Here is a 20,570-nt window from a genome sequence, read left to right as displayed (position 1 = left end):
ATTGCATTTTATGAACTTATAGTGCATAAAACTAGATGTCACTACTTACAGTATATCCTCGCAATTCAGTGTTCTAAATATTCTTCATATTTAATTATACCTCTTATGAACATACATGAAATTATGCTGAATCCATTCAAGCTATCACCATATACTGATTTCATACAAATTACAGTGGAAGGAATTACACCCTTAAATTAACTCTATATTGTTTACTTGAAGCAATCTATTGATTTAATATGTATACTGTGTTGAAGTAACTTATGTAAATCTACCAGCTTTTGCTTTTCCGAAAACTATCCCCTGCAGGAAAGAAGTACCTTTCTCTCAAGACTTTCTAATGAAACACTAGAGGCTTTCTCGTTTTCTTCATTTGCTTTTAGACGAGACCTTAGGTCTTCTATCAAATGTCTTTTCATATTAAGGTCCCTCTCCAATCGAGAAATCCTAGAAGGGAAGAAGTGACACTGCATGTCACTGTTAGAAAATATTGTTAACATGTACATGTTTTAAACAATTAAAAAGTATAAATGCAGTAGACAAAATATAATTCCTGTAGTCTAGAATATTTCTAAAAATAAAAGCTGATGCAATTCTTGCAATTTATCCTAGTCTCAATCATTAAAACCAGTTGCAAGTCTCTTACTAAACAGACCTATTTCTAAATATGCAATTTATTTGTGATTTGCTTTTTGCTGTGGTTGATGCTCTAACTTGTCTAATCTTAAGCTATTATAAAAAAAAGGTAAAAATCATGTTGAACACACAAAATTTAATCAATTAGATTTCTCAGATATCTCAAGCAGGTATCATTATTCAAACACTGCTTTGTACAAAATTATTTTCCAAAGAAAGTGAAAGGGGGAAGTCTCCTTTCATCCAGCTATTACACAGAAACACACAAAAAGTCTCTATTCCTATAATAATGTCAGATAAGATAATAATTCTTAAAACCTGCAAAACCTAGATATAACATCAGCATTTTTCAGAAACTTCTCAAAAAAATAAACTCTCATGTACTACAACGTTATCTCTGTTCAATGGGAAAATTATGCCATATACAATGCTTCCACCATTATGATGCAAATTAATATTTTAAATATGAACATAAACAATACCTGAATGTGTTCAGATTTCTGGATATTATTTTTCTTGAAATGAAAGCAAAATGAATGATGGTAAAATGTTCAGGAATAAAACATTGTTGATATTGTGTCAATACCGTTTAAAAAAAATAAAACAGGAAAAGAGTGCACTTTTAAATTTCTACCACCTATATTACATTTATACTATTAATGTTATTTTGGTGATTCTATCTTAGAGTTTACAAAAAAAGTGTCTATTTAACAGTATCTATTTTATAAAGGAAGCATGAAAACCAGTAACTCTATTTTAAATTGAGGTCTCATGGTGGAAAAATTCAGGTTCACTTTGAAACAGAAAAAAAACCAATGTACACAATTTAACATTTAAAGAGTTCTCTATTTTTGAAATGAACTAATTTCAGAAAAGTAAACTCCATACTTTCCACAAATAAAAAACCCCTAGAATGGTTAGAGGAGTTAAAACTCTGGGACATGCAAGAAATTCACAGATACACCAATAGATTATGTCTATATAGTAATATAATTGAAGAACAGTATTTTATCAGTTAAAGTAGGTAGAATAAAAATCTCAGTTGAATACTTCACAACAATACACATGAATTCCAAAATCAGTAGTATGCCTTAATCAATTCAAATAGAAGCAAGTACAACTGTCCTTTTGAACTTTTTATGAATGTAAGACTGAATATTTAATCTTGTTTAAGCATCTGAACCTTGACATAGCTCTTAGCCCCTAGGCAAAGAATTACTGTATTTGAAGGACTGTGTATAACAGTGCTGAGGAATTCATTTAGACTTACGTCAAGGATAAAACAGTCAACTCTAGAGTCTGCGTTTTGATTTAAGGTATTCTTACTGCAATACTGATACTGTAGCTAGCTAATCATTCATCAGTTTAAACAAAATACAATTTTAGCATGTACTGCTCCAGTTTCTAAAAAAACCCACCTTTGACAGCCTGCAAGACTGCAATAAAACGAATAATAAAACATTATCTTAAAAATCTAATGGTTAACGTTGCAACAATGATAGAGCTGCCACTGGATGGCACCAAACACAACGGATAGAATAGTGAACGTACTTCACTTGCAATTCCCGAATCCGTTCTTCTTTTTCCTGGAGTTGGTTTTTTAGTGACTTAATGGTGGTCGATTGCTTAGTGATTTCATTATTCGAATTCTATATTGAAAAATATTAAAATATTTTTATTATTTTAATAAATATATTATCACAGCAATGGTGGTCGATTGCTTAGTGATTTCATTATTCGAATTCTATATTGAAAAATATTAAAATATTTTTATTATTTTAATAAATATATTATCACAGTCAACAGTAAATTTGATTGAAATAACAGGCTGTGTAAACTCCCACGTATTTTATGAACGTTCTTAGAAATTAATTGGCACAAAAGGAGCATTCTTACTTTCTAGCTCTTACTTAAGTAGAAGTATATTCCTTGGAAAATATGAACAAAATCAATACTTTTCCACTGCACATAATACATGATTAATAGATATTCCCCAGGACACCTGCAAGCCCAGTGTACCTATGGGGACCACACTGCCTCTTGCATAGCCTGGTCAGCTGAAAAGGTAACAGAAGAGAAATGAAACTGGATCTTCATTTGAACTACATCCTTGAATGATACAGATTTACAGCACAAGGGGCCTACCCTTACAGAGCAACAATTTCCGATGATCCCTTTCATCTTCTGCATTGAGAAATACAAGACAATCTACAAGCGCAGTTGTTTTTGTGTCCCTTAAAACTCAAAGCATAAGACAAAGACATTTCCATTTGGCCATACTAACACAAATCCTACATTTCAGTACCAAAAAAGATATGACCCTAACTTTCAGGCATGTGTAATTCCAGTTGAGAGTTATACAGTTGTTGGCCTTTGCTCATTGTATATAGTAGGAAGTAAAGAAAAAAGCCTCAATGCGTCCATGCAAACACACAGATAATCTACCCAAGATTTAAATACCGAACAACTGAATCACTCTACAGAAATAAAAATATGAAATTTAACTGAGTAGCCATCTTAGCAATCTGAGCATATGCACTGAATGCCATTGCTGAAAATGGCAGCTCAAACATCTCGTATAAAAAGATTTCAGAACTCCAAAAGGTGTTGCCAAAAGATACATACGTGTTAAGTGTACACACAAGATGTATGTGTGCATATATGCATGCAGGTTCACCCACCGTACTCAAGCTTTTTACTCTTTACATATAAACAATAAGAGAACAGATCAGACGTGCTGTAAACAAAGATACTTCAGGAGAATTTCTCTGCTTGGTGCAGACTTGTAATGCCTATTAACATTAATGGCAGTATTGTACATAACTCTGTGCCCCTCAAGGGGAGCATATATTCTTGTGTGCATAGTTAGATGTAAAATACTGTTCTTAATAACTTGTCTAGTCTATTTACTATTATTATAATGTGAGGTATAACCAGAAAATTGTTAAAATGATGTATGCTAGCTGAATATTCCTGAGTTTCCCGAGACCTGTTTGTTGAGCTTGTGCTTCATTAGTGTGAAGCACAGCACCCCGTTACACGGTTTACACACCAGATACCAACTCGAACACTTAGTAAGGTGGGCCTCTGCACAGGCTCAGAGGCAGACATATGCTTATGGTATTTTGCTTCCAAACTCACCACCCACACTTAACACATTTCTTCCTATTGGCAAAGGTTCAATACATGCAACATAAACAAACAGTGCAAAGACAGTTTTGAGGAAAAAAAGTAAGTAACAAAACCAGGTACTTTTGAGCTTTTGAGGTATAAGGAAAGCCTTTGCTGCCCCTACATTCAGTCATTTTAGGAGAATAACTTTGTATCTCCTTTTTAAGCAAGCTAGTTGGCCTGGAACAATAGTTGACAACTTTTGCCAGTTTCTTCTGCTAGAAATGACTTGCAGGACTTGATTTTTGAAAAATTTCTAGGTTGAAATAACACTACAAATTTCAGTAACTTATGTAGCTTACAAGACCCTTATAGTCAAAACTCTAATTCAATTCAGCAACCAGTGAATTTACTATCTGGATTTAGGGTCACAGATTATGTTTATTCTAAATGTAGTTTTGCATATATGGTTTATTTTTTACATTAAAAATCGAATACATCTTCAAGAAAGAATTAAAAGTCATGTTAGTATTTTGACATCAGATGTACATATGCTTGCTCAATTTTCCTCTGCTGCAGAAACAAAAAAAAACCCACCCCTGATTTTTCAGCAATATATTTTGCAGTTCACATGTAGCAGACAAATAAATTAAGTTTCTAGCATGAGTGTTACTGTTAAGGAGTATTTTTTTAAAAAGTCCTCGTTTTGTATTTTTCTTACTTTTCTAGAGCAATTGACTACTAGGTTTCTGGATAATGAGGACACTCAACTAAAAGGAGCAACCCTAATTAACAGAAATTACCACTCACCAGAAACAGAAGCAGATTAGTCAAACCCAAATCTAAAATCAACACTCAAGAAGTCAGTGTGTATAGTTTCAAGATCTCTCTCTCATCATGAAAGCAGATCAAATTATGTGCCCTTTTATGGCTACTCCCTGCTGCCCTCATCTCTTTATCAATGTGACCTGCCTTTACTACAGTGTGCTACAACCGAGATCTGTAATACCATGATTACCATCAACAGCAAAGAGGTCCGAGCACTACCCGTATCCCGCGCTAGCACAGCTAATCCAGTACTCAGAGACAGAGCCAGCTATACTGTTCATGTAATATGGCCTTTTCTTCTAGTTGATCCTTTGGCAGCCAGCTTGCTAGTGTGCCATTTCTTCCAGCAACAAGCTGTACTATTTTGACCTTTTCTCTCTCCTCAAATATTAAACACAAAGTGATGGGAAAAAACCAACTCTAAGACATTCTGTTGCACATGTATTTCCTTCAGTGAGGAGAGAGGAAGAATTAGTATGTTGGAGCCAGGCCACCTGCTGAGAAACCTCTCAGATCAACGCAGACCAGCACCTAGCATCATCCACATCTAACAGCATCACTGGAGACTGAAAAAAGAAATCAGCGAGTTATTATTTTCCTACCAGCTAATCTACAAAAATACAAATACAAAAAGAGCGTTGTCGCTTTGAAGACGAGAATAGCAGTGACATATAGGTAACATGACACTGTCACATTACATGAGCTGCCCCATCAGCTCAAATTCTTTGCTCCCCTTCCCCTTCCACAGATAGCTAGCTATTGCTTACATCTGTCTTAAATGAAGCAAGGAATCAACACAATTTTCATTAAATTAATTCCACAGCACTTTCCAACAAGATGTATTTAATCATTGTGTGAAAACCCAGCAAGCCTCCCTGTCTGGCCTATTTGATCTGCAAAAATGGTTTTAATTGTAACTTCTAATTCTCTCTTATGACTATGCTTCTAGTGAACATCACCTCAGCTGCTGATCATTGGCTAAGATAAGTGATATGCATATGTGAGTATACGTATATCTGTTTGACCCAGTTATGAAGTACTGTTCATAAGAATTATCCTCAGCCCTAAATAATCTGTTCTGTCACCTTTAGTTTGCACTGCAGCTGTTTCATCTCGGAATCAATATTCTTTGAAGGAGCTGGTGTGACTTCACTCTTGCTGGCAGTTTGAGACAGATGTTCTCTCAACTTCAATTTTCCTTGTAAATATTCCTTCTCCTGTTGCCACTTGGCCAGGTTGGAGGTCAACACCTGTTTTGCAAACAGAGGAAACAATCACAATTGCATCCTAAAAATATTTCTGCTTGATCATATGAGATGTTTCTCTGGTTCAGAATTCAAAAGGAATAAACCAGTATATATTATCTGTAATTATGTTGCATAGCTATCGGTTGAATTCTCTAGTCTATGCAAAGATCAAACCCAGCTGGAAAGAGAAAGCAACTAAAATTAAAAACAAGCAATTTTTTTTAGAAGGCAAGCTAATTCAGTTTTGACTGCACACATTGCTATTTTGACCACGACAAAAAATATCATACAAAACTGTAACAGTAGTTACTGCTGAAACCTGTTTATCTATAGCCTCTCTGAGATTCAGTAATTATTTCTACGCAGAACGTGAAGAAATACCAAGGTGTCTCAGACACCAATGCATATTAAAGGTGGTTAAATTTCAGATCTGTTTTCATGGTGACCACTGTAAGCTCACTTGAATTGCTGTGCTGACAACTGCTATAAAACATACACCCTTCTCTTGGCTTTTGTTTTGATATTTGTAGGGCTTGTAGAGGTTAAAGCAAAGTGGACCAGCTGCACTAAATAACTTCTGGTTGGCTGGTCTTTACTCATGTTATTTCTTCCCTTTCACATATATGCATCATAGCCAGAGAACCACACATTCTATAACCTTGACTCTAGGGCTGAGGTACTTAAGTGGTAAAAGCCAAGCTGGAGCAGGACAGGATAACAGATGTTAGTTGTTTATTCCACTGGGTAGGTCTTACCACCCTATACTGCAGCCAAAACGCTTCTCATTTAGCAGCATAAATGCTAAGTCCAATTAGCAGACGAGGCTTGTTAGGGATTTAGTTCAAATAAATAACATGCAAACAAACTCTCAGTCTTGTTGCACTTGATTGACAACTGACAAGACTTATTCAATCCTTGTAACAATATATTTCACAGTACTTCTTATAGAGGTAATCTTATAAATAAAATATTTAATTTAAATAATACTGAATGTTGTTTTGCAAAAAGGGGAACTGAAATAATCTTCATGCTAGTGGTTAACTTCCACAAATCTGTGGTCAGGCAAAAGCCACCAATGGCCTAACAACTGCTCCTTAAGAGGGTAACTACAGTACTATCTTATTATTCCAAAGAAGACTGCAATACAGCAGTTTAACATAAGGAACAGTGACACAAAATGGTATTGAAATCTGTCAAAGAGCAAGAAAAAACCCAACCAAAAAACTTCCTTTATGAAGGATCCTGGTAAAGAAACTGGAGAAGATACTACACCTTGAAATAACTAAATGTATGCCCAATTATATGCTGGTACACAAAGTAACATAGGTGAGCAAAAGTTAAAAATTCTAAGCATTTTATTATTTAATTAAAAATAGCTTTTATACTGTTTGACGTTATTAGAAAAAACTTTTTATATACATGTGTTCATATACACAGGCACTTCCATACTATTAATCTCAGGATCAGGCATCTATCCAAATATAAGAAAAACTACTTATGGTCATGTTTATTGCCATTATGAATGACATGAGAACGCTTGTACATTTTGCATTAGCTTAAAAAGAGTATCACAGGTACACCAAAACGTATTCCGTATTTAAAGTTAAAACTCTAACAGTATTTCACACTTAAGTGCATTTATTAAAGCCAATGGGCAGTTTACATGTATATCTGAGGTAAGTACTGTTTTTAGTAATGGGGTTAATCTTTCCATTCTCTTCCATGTCTGCTGTCATTATTGAACAAGACATAAGTAAGTGTTAATGTATTTTCTAATTGTCTAGTCCTTAATCCAATGCATTATTCTCACAATTAATACAGTCTGAGTGAAAGACAAAATGAAGGCTACTTTCTTTAATAAGCAAAACCAGTAGTTGTATAGAAAGATACAAGGATTAGGTTAATTTTTCCAGTATAGCCAATATTTCTACATGCAGAATTTCATGATTCAGTGTCTTTATAATAAATTATTCATAAAAAGGAAAGAAAAAAATAATCATAGCTAGATCAATATTTCCGATTAAAATTAGAAATGCCCCCACGTATGCCCAAGATAGCCTGTGACCCTCAGAAGTTTCTCAGGCTACTGCTGCTGCCGAAATGTGTCTGGTCTAAAATGACATGATTGCAGTGGTCACATTACCAAAAACTGTAACACCAAATATACTGGAAAAGAAAGGGCTTTCATAGGACAGCTGCCTAGGATGACAGTGCTACACTGGTTATTGAATTTACTTAAGTGAGGATGTAGAAAAGATTATTTAATATATGGATGCAAATATAAATTCAGAAACGGCACCAGAACTATGGGGGTGAAGTGAACGTAGTATATGATATACAAGAGAAACATCCGCCAACTTGTGAAAGCAGACAAAGACAGACATGCAACTGCAATCAGAGATATGAAGAACATTGTCTCTTAGCAAGTCTGGAGACTATGTAAATGGTGTTACAGGGTTGATAATTCTATTACCCTATTCTTCTATTTGCAATATATTGAAAGGGTATCTGAAAATTCTGTATCAATCTATGTAGGATATGACGAACAGCCCCCCTGCCCTGGTGACATTATTTATGCCCAAAATATATATTCCTTACATTAACTTGCTTAACAAGCAAGCTCACTACCCTGCTGTCCCTCACCACTTGCTAAGTTTTGGGTCAAGCCTTTTGCTCTTTCTCGTCTTTCAGACAGAGGGACGTTTTTGTGTGTGTGCTACCACGCACACAAATCCTGAGTGACAGAGTAGAAAGGATTTACTCCAGGGGAAGAGGTCACCAGGATGAAAGGTAGAATCTTAAACACCAGCTAGACCAGATGTTGTTAAAGGCAGGCTATCGCTGCTCCTCCATGATGTAGCAGCACTTGTCTGCTGCACCTCCTCCAGAGTGTTTTGGCTTAACAGATGTTTATAGATTCAGTATTTCAACATCCATCTATCTTAATCTCCTTGCTCCTGGTATACCCATGACACTCTGTTCTGCTGTACACAAAGGGATAAGTGATGAAATCTCAGTTTCTATGTAGTCGACATAAAACTTCCAGTGACTCAGCAAGGCTTTTTCCCATAAGCTCTATGCTCAGAAAGACAGCTACATGGAAGGCCCAATGGATTAATGCTGGAAGCTCCTGGAATGACCTATTGCTCCTTGGCATCACAACTCGGTGAGGAGCTTCTAGCTCAGTTTACAGCAGTCACCCTGCTACTGCAACTGGCATGTATGAAAATGTCATTTCTGTTGGTGGTGGCTGATATTGCACTGCTACTGCTGTACATGATCTCATGGATTTATATTTGCAGACTATATTATATAGAATATATTTTTAGGGGAAATCACAAAATAGGATATAGATCAGGTATTCTTGAAACTTTTTAAGCAATGACATAACCTTATTTTACTACTCATACTGTAATCCAACTATTAACTAATATAAATAACCTCAGATGTGTAAAAATCATATTTACTATGAAGCTTCCCATCCTAAAATCTTGGTAGACAAAAACAGCACAATGTACATAGAGATCTCTGTAAGAAACCTGAAGTCAACATACTCTTTTCTTTTCTCTAAGGAACCTTGCTACAGTAGGTAATAAAATACATTTGCTATATGCACAGCTCCTGTATCAAGTTCTGTTTTAAATACTAACAGTGCTCATCTGAAGGTTTTAACAGAATGCAATTTTCTCACAGCTTTAGCCTGATAATGAAAAATACACAAGATAAGCACTACCTGTTGCACATATAAACTATGAAAGAACTCTTCAAAACAAATCTGCAGGCACAGAGTTAGGTATTTATGATTTTACACACTCTTATCAAATGTTACTATAACACAAAGACAAACCTATTTACAATACCCATGGCAAAATTTATGGAGTCAACCCCACTAATCTTGACCCTGTTTTGTTTTCTTGCATCAAAACCTACTTCTACCTGATGGATCACAGAAAAAAAGCAAACATTAATAAAGATGGCATGTAGCTATCTGAAAATATGAAAAGATATATACCAAACTAGAAAGCCAACTGTGCTGCATACTTAATGTGATCATATAGAGAAAAGGCAAATAACTCCAAATCCTCAGTGAAATTTTTTTTATGCAAGTGCTGTTAAGTGGTTGATTACTTAGTATTCCAGGCATGAAGACAAAATATGAAACAGAAGTGTTCAGTGACTTAATATCCTATCCCTAAATTGAAACAAAGACCCCCCAAAAGCAAGAAAAAAATGTTAAAGTTATTTGTCATTTCTTCTTCTGAAATTTTAGTAAAAACTATAGTATCATTCAGTTCTAATTTTTTTTCAGCCAGACGCAGTTATCAGCAGCTGACTGTTTCATAAAATGTCAAGTAAATGAAGGTAATATAGAGGACTTTTTGCCAGTGCTTTAGCTAGTTGTTAGACTTCAGTAGCCTTTAGAGACCATTAAGTACCCTTTGGCTAATTGGCCAATGGTAGATTAATCCTCTTTTTATTCTAGCAGCACTATTTTAACACCCTTTGCACTCTGTCAGTGTAGTATCTGAATGACAAAATAATATTGTGCATGAATAATAAGCAGAAAAGTTAAATTAACATTTCATGTTTCACATGCCATACCTGTGTGTCAGGGAAAAAAACCACGCTCTTTTAAAGCCACTGACATTCAACTTTTTTAAACAATCTCATGTTGACATCTTACTGAAGTGAATCTTCCTAATTACTGCTAATTGCCTATCAAGAAAAAAAATATCTTTCCTTAAAGTGCAGTTGTCTAGTATAGATGAACACAGCTCCAATGTGTATAGTAAAGACAGGCATGACACTTGAGGTGTGCTACATTATTATGAGGTCATACTAAATATGGTCTGCAATGAACAAAGCAGCTTTTAAGGATGTTTAAGGCACTGAAAATGTCAGTCTCTCATGAAGTGTTTAAATTAGTTCCCAGCAGAGAAACAGAGATATCAGCATGCAGATAAGAGGTATTATTTCTCAAGTATTTCACTAATGAAAAGACTTATTTGTCGTATTGATAATGTCACTGTAACACAATTGCAGTTCATCAGCTTTATAAAAGCAATGATGCCACTGTTATCTACAGAACGGCCCTTTCACATGTAGAAATTATAAATTCAGCTATTATCAGGAATACAGTTGTAATCACTAACAAAGTCTCTTATCAGTCTTTGACTGTCTTCTTAATCATGCACTAGTACTGATCAGAGTAATCATCTTTATAAAAGGCTGTTTACTGTATGCCACTTCATAAACAAATGTTTTACTTGTACTTTTAATTCAGCTACTTTATAGCTAATTTATAGCGAAATTCAATCTACAACTCATAAAAGCTTAATGCTACAACATTTGATCTGTCTATGGTATCTTATGAAATACTAAAAAAAATGAAAATCAATAAAATCAGAACACATAGGTCCATTTCAGATTTTGTTTTTTTTTTCTTTTTCTAAAAGAATGATAATACCACATCTATCAAGACCAGAACACATACATCTATTCTAGAGAAACATACAAATACTCATGTCTAAATGAATTAGAGCAATATATTATCTGCCCAATTCTCTAAGAAATCATCTGCTGTTACAAACAACAGACAAACCTGAGTACAGACCTGTACACTGCAAAACCAATGATTTTTCAAATAAATTATGCAGAATAGGAAAAAACTTAGTAATAACATAGGTAACATTTTTTAATATGATGAAAATGCTTCTGAATCATGTCATCTGCATAGTGATAACACCAATTCAAAGATAAGGGGGTTGACCTGCAGCAATTCTATTTTTAGCTTGCATTTTCTATCACTTTCATTTCATGCCTCTGTATGAGTAAATATTGCTGTATCCCATGCCTAATTTCTGTACATATTAAGAACACTATCTTGCCTTCATACTGAAGCAGATGCACCACTCCATCTGTTCTTGCAAATTTCAAAGGAATATAAGGACTATTAACTATGTATGTAACATCACTTATATAAGTAGTTTCATATGATCAATTATATTATCACAACTATGTGCTTTAATTTTTGTAGGGACAGGGTTTCCAATGTGGTGATGCAAACTGCCAGTATATACAGATGTGCAGGATCTGCCTATAAGGCCTTAAAATTTCTGGATAAGAATTAAAGAACTTTAAAAATTAGCACTTCTTTAAAAAAAAAACAAAAACAACTTAAGATTACAGTATATTATCCTCATCTTGCATACGTAAATTTCTTTGTAGTATTAATATCTACACAGACACAAAACCATACATTAAAATAAGTTTTACTAAAATTAAAATAAAAATGAAAGTATAACCAGACAAATTTCATACCACTTTGTTCCACTTGAAAATATACGAGTATTATAGCAAGCCAGTTGTCAAGATGTGGCTGAAGTCCAAGCCCAATGTTCCCATGTACCCACCATTGCTATTTACACAAATACAAGTTCCAACACCTAACATGCCTGTGCACATTAAGTATTGCTACACACAAGCACAGACTTCCATCTGATGCATAAAATTTGCCCCAAGATTTCCACATCTTTGTACTTCCTGGAGAATTTTCAATATAAGACATGGAATCCATGCAATCTTTTATAGTTAGGATCAGGTTTTATTGCAAGATTTTTTGCAGGGTTACATAGTATTTATCTGATTTTCACCAAACGTGAGAGTTGGAGCAAGCTCATAAAGCTAGAAATTTGAATTTTTCATCTAGGGTCAGGGATAGTGCTTGCCATATTCCCCCTGCTTAATCTTTACACATCTAAGCACTGCAAATGAACTACTTGCATGAGAGCCAGTCAGGGAATTTCACAATCCCTACAACTCATTACGAATTTAACAGCAGCAATACTAAGTATTCATATGTTTCAGATAACACATACAAATACGCTGCACTAAAACTCATTGGGGGAAAAAATTAATAATGCTTCCATCTGTTTTCCGTATAGCTCACATAAAATAGAGAGAAACCAAAATGAAAACGCTATTTTAAAGACTGTTTTTAAACTTTCTTTTGATTTACCCGCTTATTTCCAAAGCATACAGCTTTGTACCTTTACAGATTAAAAATATTTTTAAAAGAATATAGAAGAAAGAAACAAGCAAAACAGCTGAAAGAATGGTGAAATATTAATCTAACCTCTCCTCGTTTCCATCTGTTTCAGAGAGCGAACCATTTTCCATTTAAATACTTTTGCATCTCAAATGTAAGTGGGTAGGAATTCTGTGCTTATAGGGAAAGATGTTCCACCTCCCACATTCTGGCCTCCTCTATATATATGGTTTTCTTTCCTTAAATCTCAACTTTTCAGCTGTTAAATTTGCTGTCAATTTACAGAAAACATGTCTAAAAGACACAAAGGTTTGAGGAAGTGATATAAGCATTTGTACATAAAAATTACTAAAAAATATGTACATCAGATATCAGAAGGGGGCTGCACTATTCAAGGAACAAAATTTATAAAGATAGCTCTATATTTAATTTTATAGAATTATTTAAACATCTCATTTGTAACTGCTTCAGATATCAACAAAAGCTGTAAAAAATGTCCTTAGAAGCTGTTTTTATTTTTTAATGTAGACAGCTGTGCAAAAGCAAAACATTTTAAGTGTAAACTGTTTTAACAAATTTAAATACTGGAAAAGTTCTATGTTCTCATAGAGCAGGACAAAAATGCAACACACAACAAAGAATTGGGGAAAAAAAAGGTAAAACACCATGAATTTTTCTAGTCACATAAAGGTGATAATGTACAAATATTAATGTATTATTTACTTTTCTATGTAAGAAAATAAAGGCATATTGCTAGCCACTTCTGAGAGGTAAGAGGAAGCTGATGACAGACATTGTGGAGGATGCAAAAACAGGGATGTTTTTCAAAATCATGAATTGCATTTAAAAATTACCACTACAGTGTACTGCATATAAGTTAAAGTAGTAATTCATCCCTGGATTCTTGTAAATGAACCCCTACAGTCTTATCTTTAATTTGTAATTTATGTTATCACTGGAACCCTTGCTAAATTTACAGGCATAAATGAACAGTTTAGCGTAAAGTACTCCTTATTACATATTAAATAGCTGAAGAGACCGTCACAAGAAAAAGCCATGTTTTCAGCCTAATGTAGAAAACGAAATATACTTTCCCTTTATCATGACTATCATCAATATTATGACTCATTTGCAATGAAACTTTAGGAGAGCAAATCAGATGGTGCAAAGCATTAGTAAGGAAGTAAAACATTCTTCTACCTCCTCTAGCACTGGCTGAGTCCATGAGGTCCAGGCACTTCAGGCAAACAAACATGGCTTCAAAACCACAAAAACTCTTTGCTTGGGTTACAAGGACAGTAATAGTATCTGACTTCTGTAGGGATGCTAAAGAATCCTATAAGCCAATATTCACTGTCTGCAACAACCAGGGTCTAAGGCAGTGAAAACTAAGGACAATCTCAAGGAGGGAATACCCCAGACAACCATTTTTAAAAAGGAATCTCAGGTGTAGTTCCCAGACACCAATTTTGTCTCAGAAGTAGTCTTAGTTTGTTACACTTTCCTTTTCTACTGTTGTTGAAAATGCCTTAGCTCTTGACTCCTATTCCTTTATACCTAGAGACCAAAAAAACCCAGAAAATCAATGCAGTCTGAAGGTTTATGCATCTTCCTTGGTAAAGCGATGAGGATGGCTGTACTCTTCTGGTTTGTACTCCTGGCTACAGATGTGTCTTTTGAAGTTTCTTCCTGTAGTGAAAGGGAGTAGCCAGGACAACAGAGCACCAGCATTAACTTTGAACATACAAGCTTAAACAAGGGATTGTGGGAATGAGAAAGTTCAAGTAAGATTCCAGCTCTAACAAAAATGCCAATTCCTTTTGTGCAATACACTAGACAAAGAAATCTCCATGTGGGATGGGTAAGAAAATAGGGTCAAACACAGGTAACTGGTGCTTTGCAGAAGTCCTAACAGTGCTGAACTGGTGGAGAGCATTCCCCTTCTGAAATCAGGAGGAGTTCAAAAGAACTCTAGGACCAAATACGTTTCTTTCTGATATTGCTCCCCCAAGGACAATATGTGGGAGCTGCTCTTATGGTCCTGCTTTCAGATCACTGATACACCTTAACAGAAACCAAAGAGTAATAAGCCGCATGGAGGAAAAGGAGAACTTGGTAACCAAGGAGTAAAAGTTTGCAAAGACTAGCTGCTAGCCCCACTGTTCAAACTCTTCAGTATTAAAATACTTCTCCTGTGCTAGTTACCTACAAAAAAACCCCCAAAAAACCCAAACAGAAAACAAAAAAAATAAAAATCTTTCCATTTGAGAATGAGGACAAAAAAAATATTTCTACAAGAGAAAGACTGGTAATGATGTCAATACATTAAATTCAGCACATGTGCAAAAGACCCTAAGTAAAGTATTCCTGAAAATTTTGGTCTAGCTATAGAGAAGATTCTCCTGGCAGCCTTCTGAAGTTCTTCAGTGCCTTCAGAGTGAAAATTTGCCTTATATTTAAATCATCTTTCTTGAAAAACTAAATCTTCCTTCCTTTAAGAAAGCACAAACTGACCACTAGCCCTTTACTTGCACTGCAAGGTGGCTATTGCACTCCTCTGCCCTTACCACTGATCTGTTATTTTATAGGTTTCATTAATTACACTCCTTTAATCTTTTCTCACAGTTAACATGCTCAAAACTACTTAGAATTACTGCTCCTTCGTTCCAATATGTGTATGTTATGTATGGTGCCCAAAACAAGATGCAGTATTTCACAGAGTGCTTTGACACTGCCAAGTAGCAAAATAAATGTCCTCTGTAAAATTCTCTGAAAGAAACAATGCCTGGCAAGCTGGCAATGGCTCTACTATGAAGAGTGGTAGACCTGACAAGCAGGTGGCCTTCATGCTATGAAATACCATCTTCGTGTTCCTGAGAAACGGACGCCAGTATTTGTCCAATCTACGGACCTTTGCAAAGTAAATACACACATCTACTAGCCAAAAAAACCCACCCCAAAACCCAGCCAACTGCAATTTTGGCTTTTTCCACTACTCATGCGTTTGTGATATGTCAAGTCTTGTAAAGGGAGGGATAACATGTAAAAATATATGCATCATGTATCCAAAAATATTTTCATGAGTAAAACCTACTTTTTGCCTCCTGGCTTAATGTATTTTTATGTACAAACGTGTAAAAAACAATTTAAAAAGTAGAGATTAAGTAAAAAGTGATATTTCATTTAATCTTGATTTAGCCTTATGGGATTCAAACTACAGAAAGTCTCTTACAGAAATAAAATCCTCGTTACACTTGTGAAAAAATCCCAAGATAGCCAAACGCAAACCTTCAGCTTCAATAAAACCAGTTTCTTCTTCCCTCTAACTAGTAAATGATTTTTAAATCAAATGATCTAGAGACTTTTCTAAAGATCTGAATGTTTAAAATAAAAAAATGTTGGCAAATACCACAATATTTTTTTCATTCATGGCTAACTTTCAAATTTTTATTGTTGTATATCATAACAGTTTTAGAAACAGAAAACGAAAATTAAGAATTGCAGCTTTTTGTGTCTTGTTTACACTTTTAAGCATTTTTTTAATGAGAAGGTGCAACATCCATTTGCTAATAACAGTGAGTCTATTGCTGAAATACTACTTATAAAAAACTTTATGTAAAACTTATAAAAACATTATTTATAAAAAAGTTGACCCTTTACAAGCACATAATGTAGTATATGGAACCTTTCTTTTTATTATTTACCTTAGTTTTCATTATTTTTTACATGACGTGCCTTTGATACTAACAAAAATGCACAGCCTTTTTCAATCATAATTTATAAAGAAACAAAACATGTAAATATGAGTGTTTTGGCAGGTTTATGTGTAGAAACAGTCACACACCCTTTCTGACCACAACTGCTTACTGAGATTTTAATAACATGTATTGCCACACTTCTCTAAAAGCAAAGTGAAGCAAGAAGTGAAAATTCTTTTAGAAAATATAAGCAGAGTTTCCTGGTTGGTGCTGTACAGGAACTATCATTTTGTTACAAACAGAAGAGAAATTATAGACTTGCAATGTTTAGATCACTTTCAGTGACTTAAAATATTGTTCTCCCAAGTGACCTAAAAAACTGAGTAAAACAACAGTATGACTATAATATACAGGGTGTTGCTAGTGATAATCATACTGTCTTCAACATACAAAACACAGACATTGTTTTAACAAATAACACTTGGCTGACCCAGAAGATAAGATGATGGAATAAGACAGTCACGTCCAATTCCTCATGGATTCTCAGCTTGGATCCTGTTTTTTGCACAGTTTACCTTATGAACATGATCCGAGTGACATTTCACAAATTCCTGGATAAATGTTGCTACACTCTGCCAGCAGAGAGACAGGCTGTGTCATGCACAGATCAATAATAGCACTGTGTTTCATCAGCCTCAAAATCAAAAGTGCTTCATCTGGCAAAAGCCACGGCCCTTGAGGATCTGACATATATAAACTGAATACCCTACACAGGATATCTACTACAAAAGCTGCCAGTGTAAAGACGAGTCTAAAGATACACGGTGGATGTATGTAAATAAGAAAACACGTATTTGTATATATAGAGAAGTTTTTAACTCCTTTTTATGAAAAGAACAAGTATCACAAAGCAGCAACTGAACAATGGAAATGAGACTAAAATTTTGCAATTATTGACAGAAAAATAGAAGCAGTCAGGACAATCCAATATTCATAATCTTTTGAGGAATTTACTGTAAAATGCAAGTACTTTTTGAACGGTACACAATAATACATATGACAGTGGGCTGCAATAAAATGCACTCTAAGCTATATGTGATGCTTTCTTATCAAAATTAGGTTCATAAAAACATAGAACATCAGAAAACTTTTCTTCAGGGAAACTACTCAGAGTAGAGGTCTTGAGACTGTATATCATCATATAACTCCTGTAGTTTCAGGACTCAGTATAGGTTTTCCTAAGGCAACAATTGAAATTTATGTCTCCTGCTGCTTAGCTTTCCTCATGATTACCTTAACTTTATTTTTCAGTCACAGAACTTATAAAATTTATATCTTCAACTAAGTGCACTACATGTAGATTTTTAATTGAAATTAGTATCTATCAAAATTACTTTCCTTCATTTGTTTCTCGTGAATTCAGTTTTCTTTTCTCTGACAATTTTTCTATTTCAAACAATACTTTGAAAAATAAATATTTTTATTCTTTGGAAGCCAAACCTTTAACAAAATATCTCTACTTGAGTCCTGTATCAAGATTTTGACTCAAAAAAGATTAATCTGTCTCTATGCTCCCAATTAAAACGAAAAGCTTTCTCCTTTAAATATTTCACTACTACCTTACTGAAAAGGTAGTTTCCTTATGCCCAGCCCTACAGGTAGACAAAAAAATGAAGGAAGTATTAAAAAATGTTTTTTTATCTGTTTCTTTTCTGAATTTTCCTTACCAAGCTATGCATTACCTAAAATAAAGAGCTTTAGTCTTCTTACAGGTCTGCAGCAGCAATTCTAAAGGGCTGTACCAGACCAATGTAATCCTAAATTCTGTGTATAGTATACCACAAAAGTGATTGTTACTTCTCTGCATTTCTTCTGCTAAAGACTAACCTGCTCTTAATGTTCCTGTTGTATGCACACTGTGAAACATGGATTTCCTTTATGTTACTTCCTTTGTTTCATTGTCCATTTTCCCCTGTGCCATGACTCTGTATTTTAATGTCTTGAGTGGCCATGGCTTCTTCCTTTGCCTTGGAATTTCTCCTCTTTATAACCTGATGTTTGAACATGATCAGAACGCTCCACCTTGGCTTCAGTTAGAACCTTATAAAATACTGGTTTGACTTTTCTTAAATTTATCATCCATGTTTATATCTCTTCTCCACAGCTCTACTAAATGCTGGGTTTCATCACAAAAACTCTGTTGCCTAGCAGTGTTCTATGAAGGATGCACATTTCTTCCATCAGTTCTTCAGATAAATGAACAGTGTTACTGAAGTTGAGAACATAGCTTCCTGTTTGAATTTTTCCTTAATTCAATTCATGTTGTTAAACATATCCTCCCTCTTCCTATCTCTATTTTTTTTAATGCTTCCTACAGAACATGCATTTTTTTATTCCCTTCAGACTCTGCCCACTGCTAACCACAAGCAGTTGATTCTCTAATTCTTCCCTTTAAGATTAATTGTCCAATATCACTGCAGTTCTGACTCCAATAGGCAATGGTCGGTTACAGTCACATAAAAATTAAAGACCACATATCTGGTACAAGTCTATCTTGTATCAGCTCTGCAGCCCTGAATATTTTTTTTCAATCTTCCTTTGCTACACTGAAGACTTTCTTTTTCTTAGATATCTAAACTTGAGTTGCCCTTCAATCTACTCTCTGAAAATCTCAAACTGTTCCCTGGAACGGTGTATTTTCAAATCTTTCTCCTAAGTCAAATGCTTTTTACTTCCATCAATCTCCTTCTTGGATTCTGGGTATTAGAGCTACATAAGAGTATTCTAAGAGCAATCAAATCATGCCAAGTGGAAGAAAATGTACTCCTTTGCTGCTGCTGTATGGCCCCCAGTTTATACATTCAAGGACTGCACTAGTGTTTTTCACAATGGCAATGGGAGTTCATGCTCAGCTCATTACCTACTAGGACTCTCATTTTTCTTCAGAGTCTCTGGTTCCCAGGAGACAGCCATTCAGCCTCGCTCAACATGAACTTGAGCAATGTATTGGTTTTCATTATGATGTAATGATTTCCTCATTAAAAACACTGTGAGGTCATAATGATCTATACTTCTCAATCAGTCTCTGGTGGATGATTGAAAGCTTAGAGTAGCTGTCAATGACTGAAGATATCCTCTTGCACTGGCTGGGATTTTTTACGTTGCCACTAATTTTTAAAAAATGATTGAAAGATTTTACCTCTAAAACAAACAGCAAAAAGACTGTCATATATTTCATAGTATATCCAAACAGAATAGATGTGGAAGGTGTAAACCATTATCTTGGGGAAAAAAATAATTTTATCATTCATGTGAGGGATCAACTGAAAAATTAATTTCATGGTACGTGAGATTCTGAGCTAGTGAAAATGATTAAGTGGTACTTATATGCACCAATTTAACCTTAAGGCATGAATTGACACATTGAATCTACACTGTGTTCCATGTGTCAGTGCTTAGCTCCAACCCAATACCAAGTAAAACTGATGATGATGAAGATAATTTTTGGAATTTAATCTCCTAAGTACATTTTAATACAAGCAATCACTCTTGCATAGGGGCACACAACAAAAATGAGTGGATGTGCTTGTAAGGCTTCTAGATACTTTCAGGTTACAGAGCCTTTCTTGTAATCCCATGACTCTGCCCCTTCCACTCCTTACAAAATCCAGCCGCTCAAGTAAGGAACAAACCTGATTCACCTATCACATGTGTCTACCTTGCTAACATCTGGCTCCACCATTCTTCTGTTCCCTAACTTTGCAATGAGGGAAATCTATATAACAGATTATGACAGGAACAAAGGCAAGGAAAGTAAAGTAAAAGGATGCATTAGGAGAAAGCTGAAGAATCAACTCACTCAACATTCACAATATAAAGGGATGTGGAAGTATGTCCCAAATTTCTCATGACTCTTGAAAACTTTTAGTAAGGACATTATCAGGAAAACCTTTACCTAGGCCAGTAAAGACAGACAAGAGAGACTGTTAGGTAAAAATCCAT

General features: G+C 34.8%; 1 protein-coding gene across 3 annotated transcripts in view; it reads right to left on the bottom strand.

The window, feature by feature from the left end:
- CNTLN (centlein) overlaps positions 1–20,570 on the bottom strand; it is a 198,014-nt gene that overhangs the window by 29,842 nt on the left and 147,602 nt on the right. For all 3 annotated transcript variants that reach the window (XM_055699169.1, XM_055699168.1, XM_055699170.1), the window contains 3 exons: positions 5,661–5,825; positions 2,188–2,285; positions 321–477 (listed from right to left, as the gene is read on the bottom strand). In XM_055699169.1, coding sequence (XP_055555144.1) covers positions 321–477; positions 2,188–2,285; positions 5,661–5,825 — 420 coding nt within the window. The remainder of the gene's footprint in view (positions 1–320; positions 478–2,187; positions 2,286–5,660; positions 5,826–20,570) is intronic.

The sequence above is a fragment of the Falco cherrug genome, chromosome Z, assembly GCF_023634085.1.
Source record: "Falco cherrug isolate bFalChe1 chromosome Z, bFalChe1.pri, whole genome shotgun sequence".
NCBI classification, from domain to species: domain Eukaryota; kingdom Metazoa; phylum Chordata; class Aves; order Falconiformes; family Falconidae; genus Falco; species Falco cherrug.
This window is presented reverse-complemented; position numbering and strand designations above follow the sequence as displayed.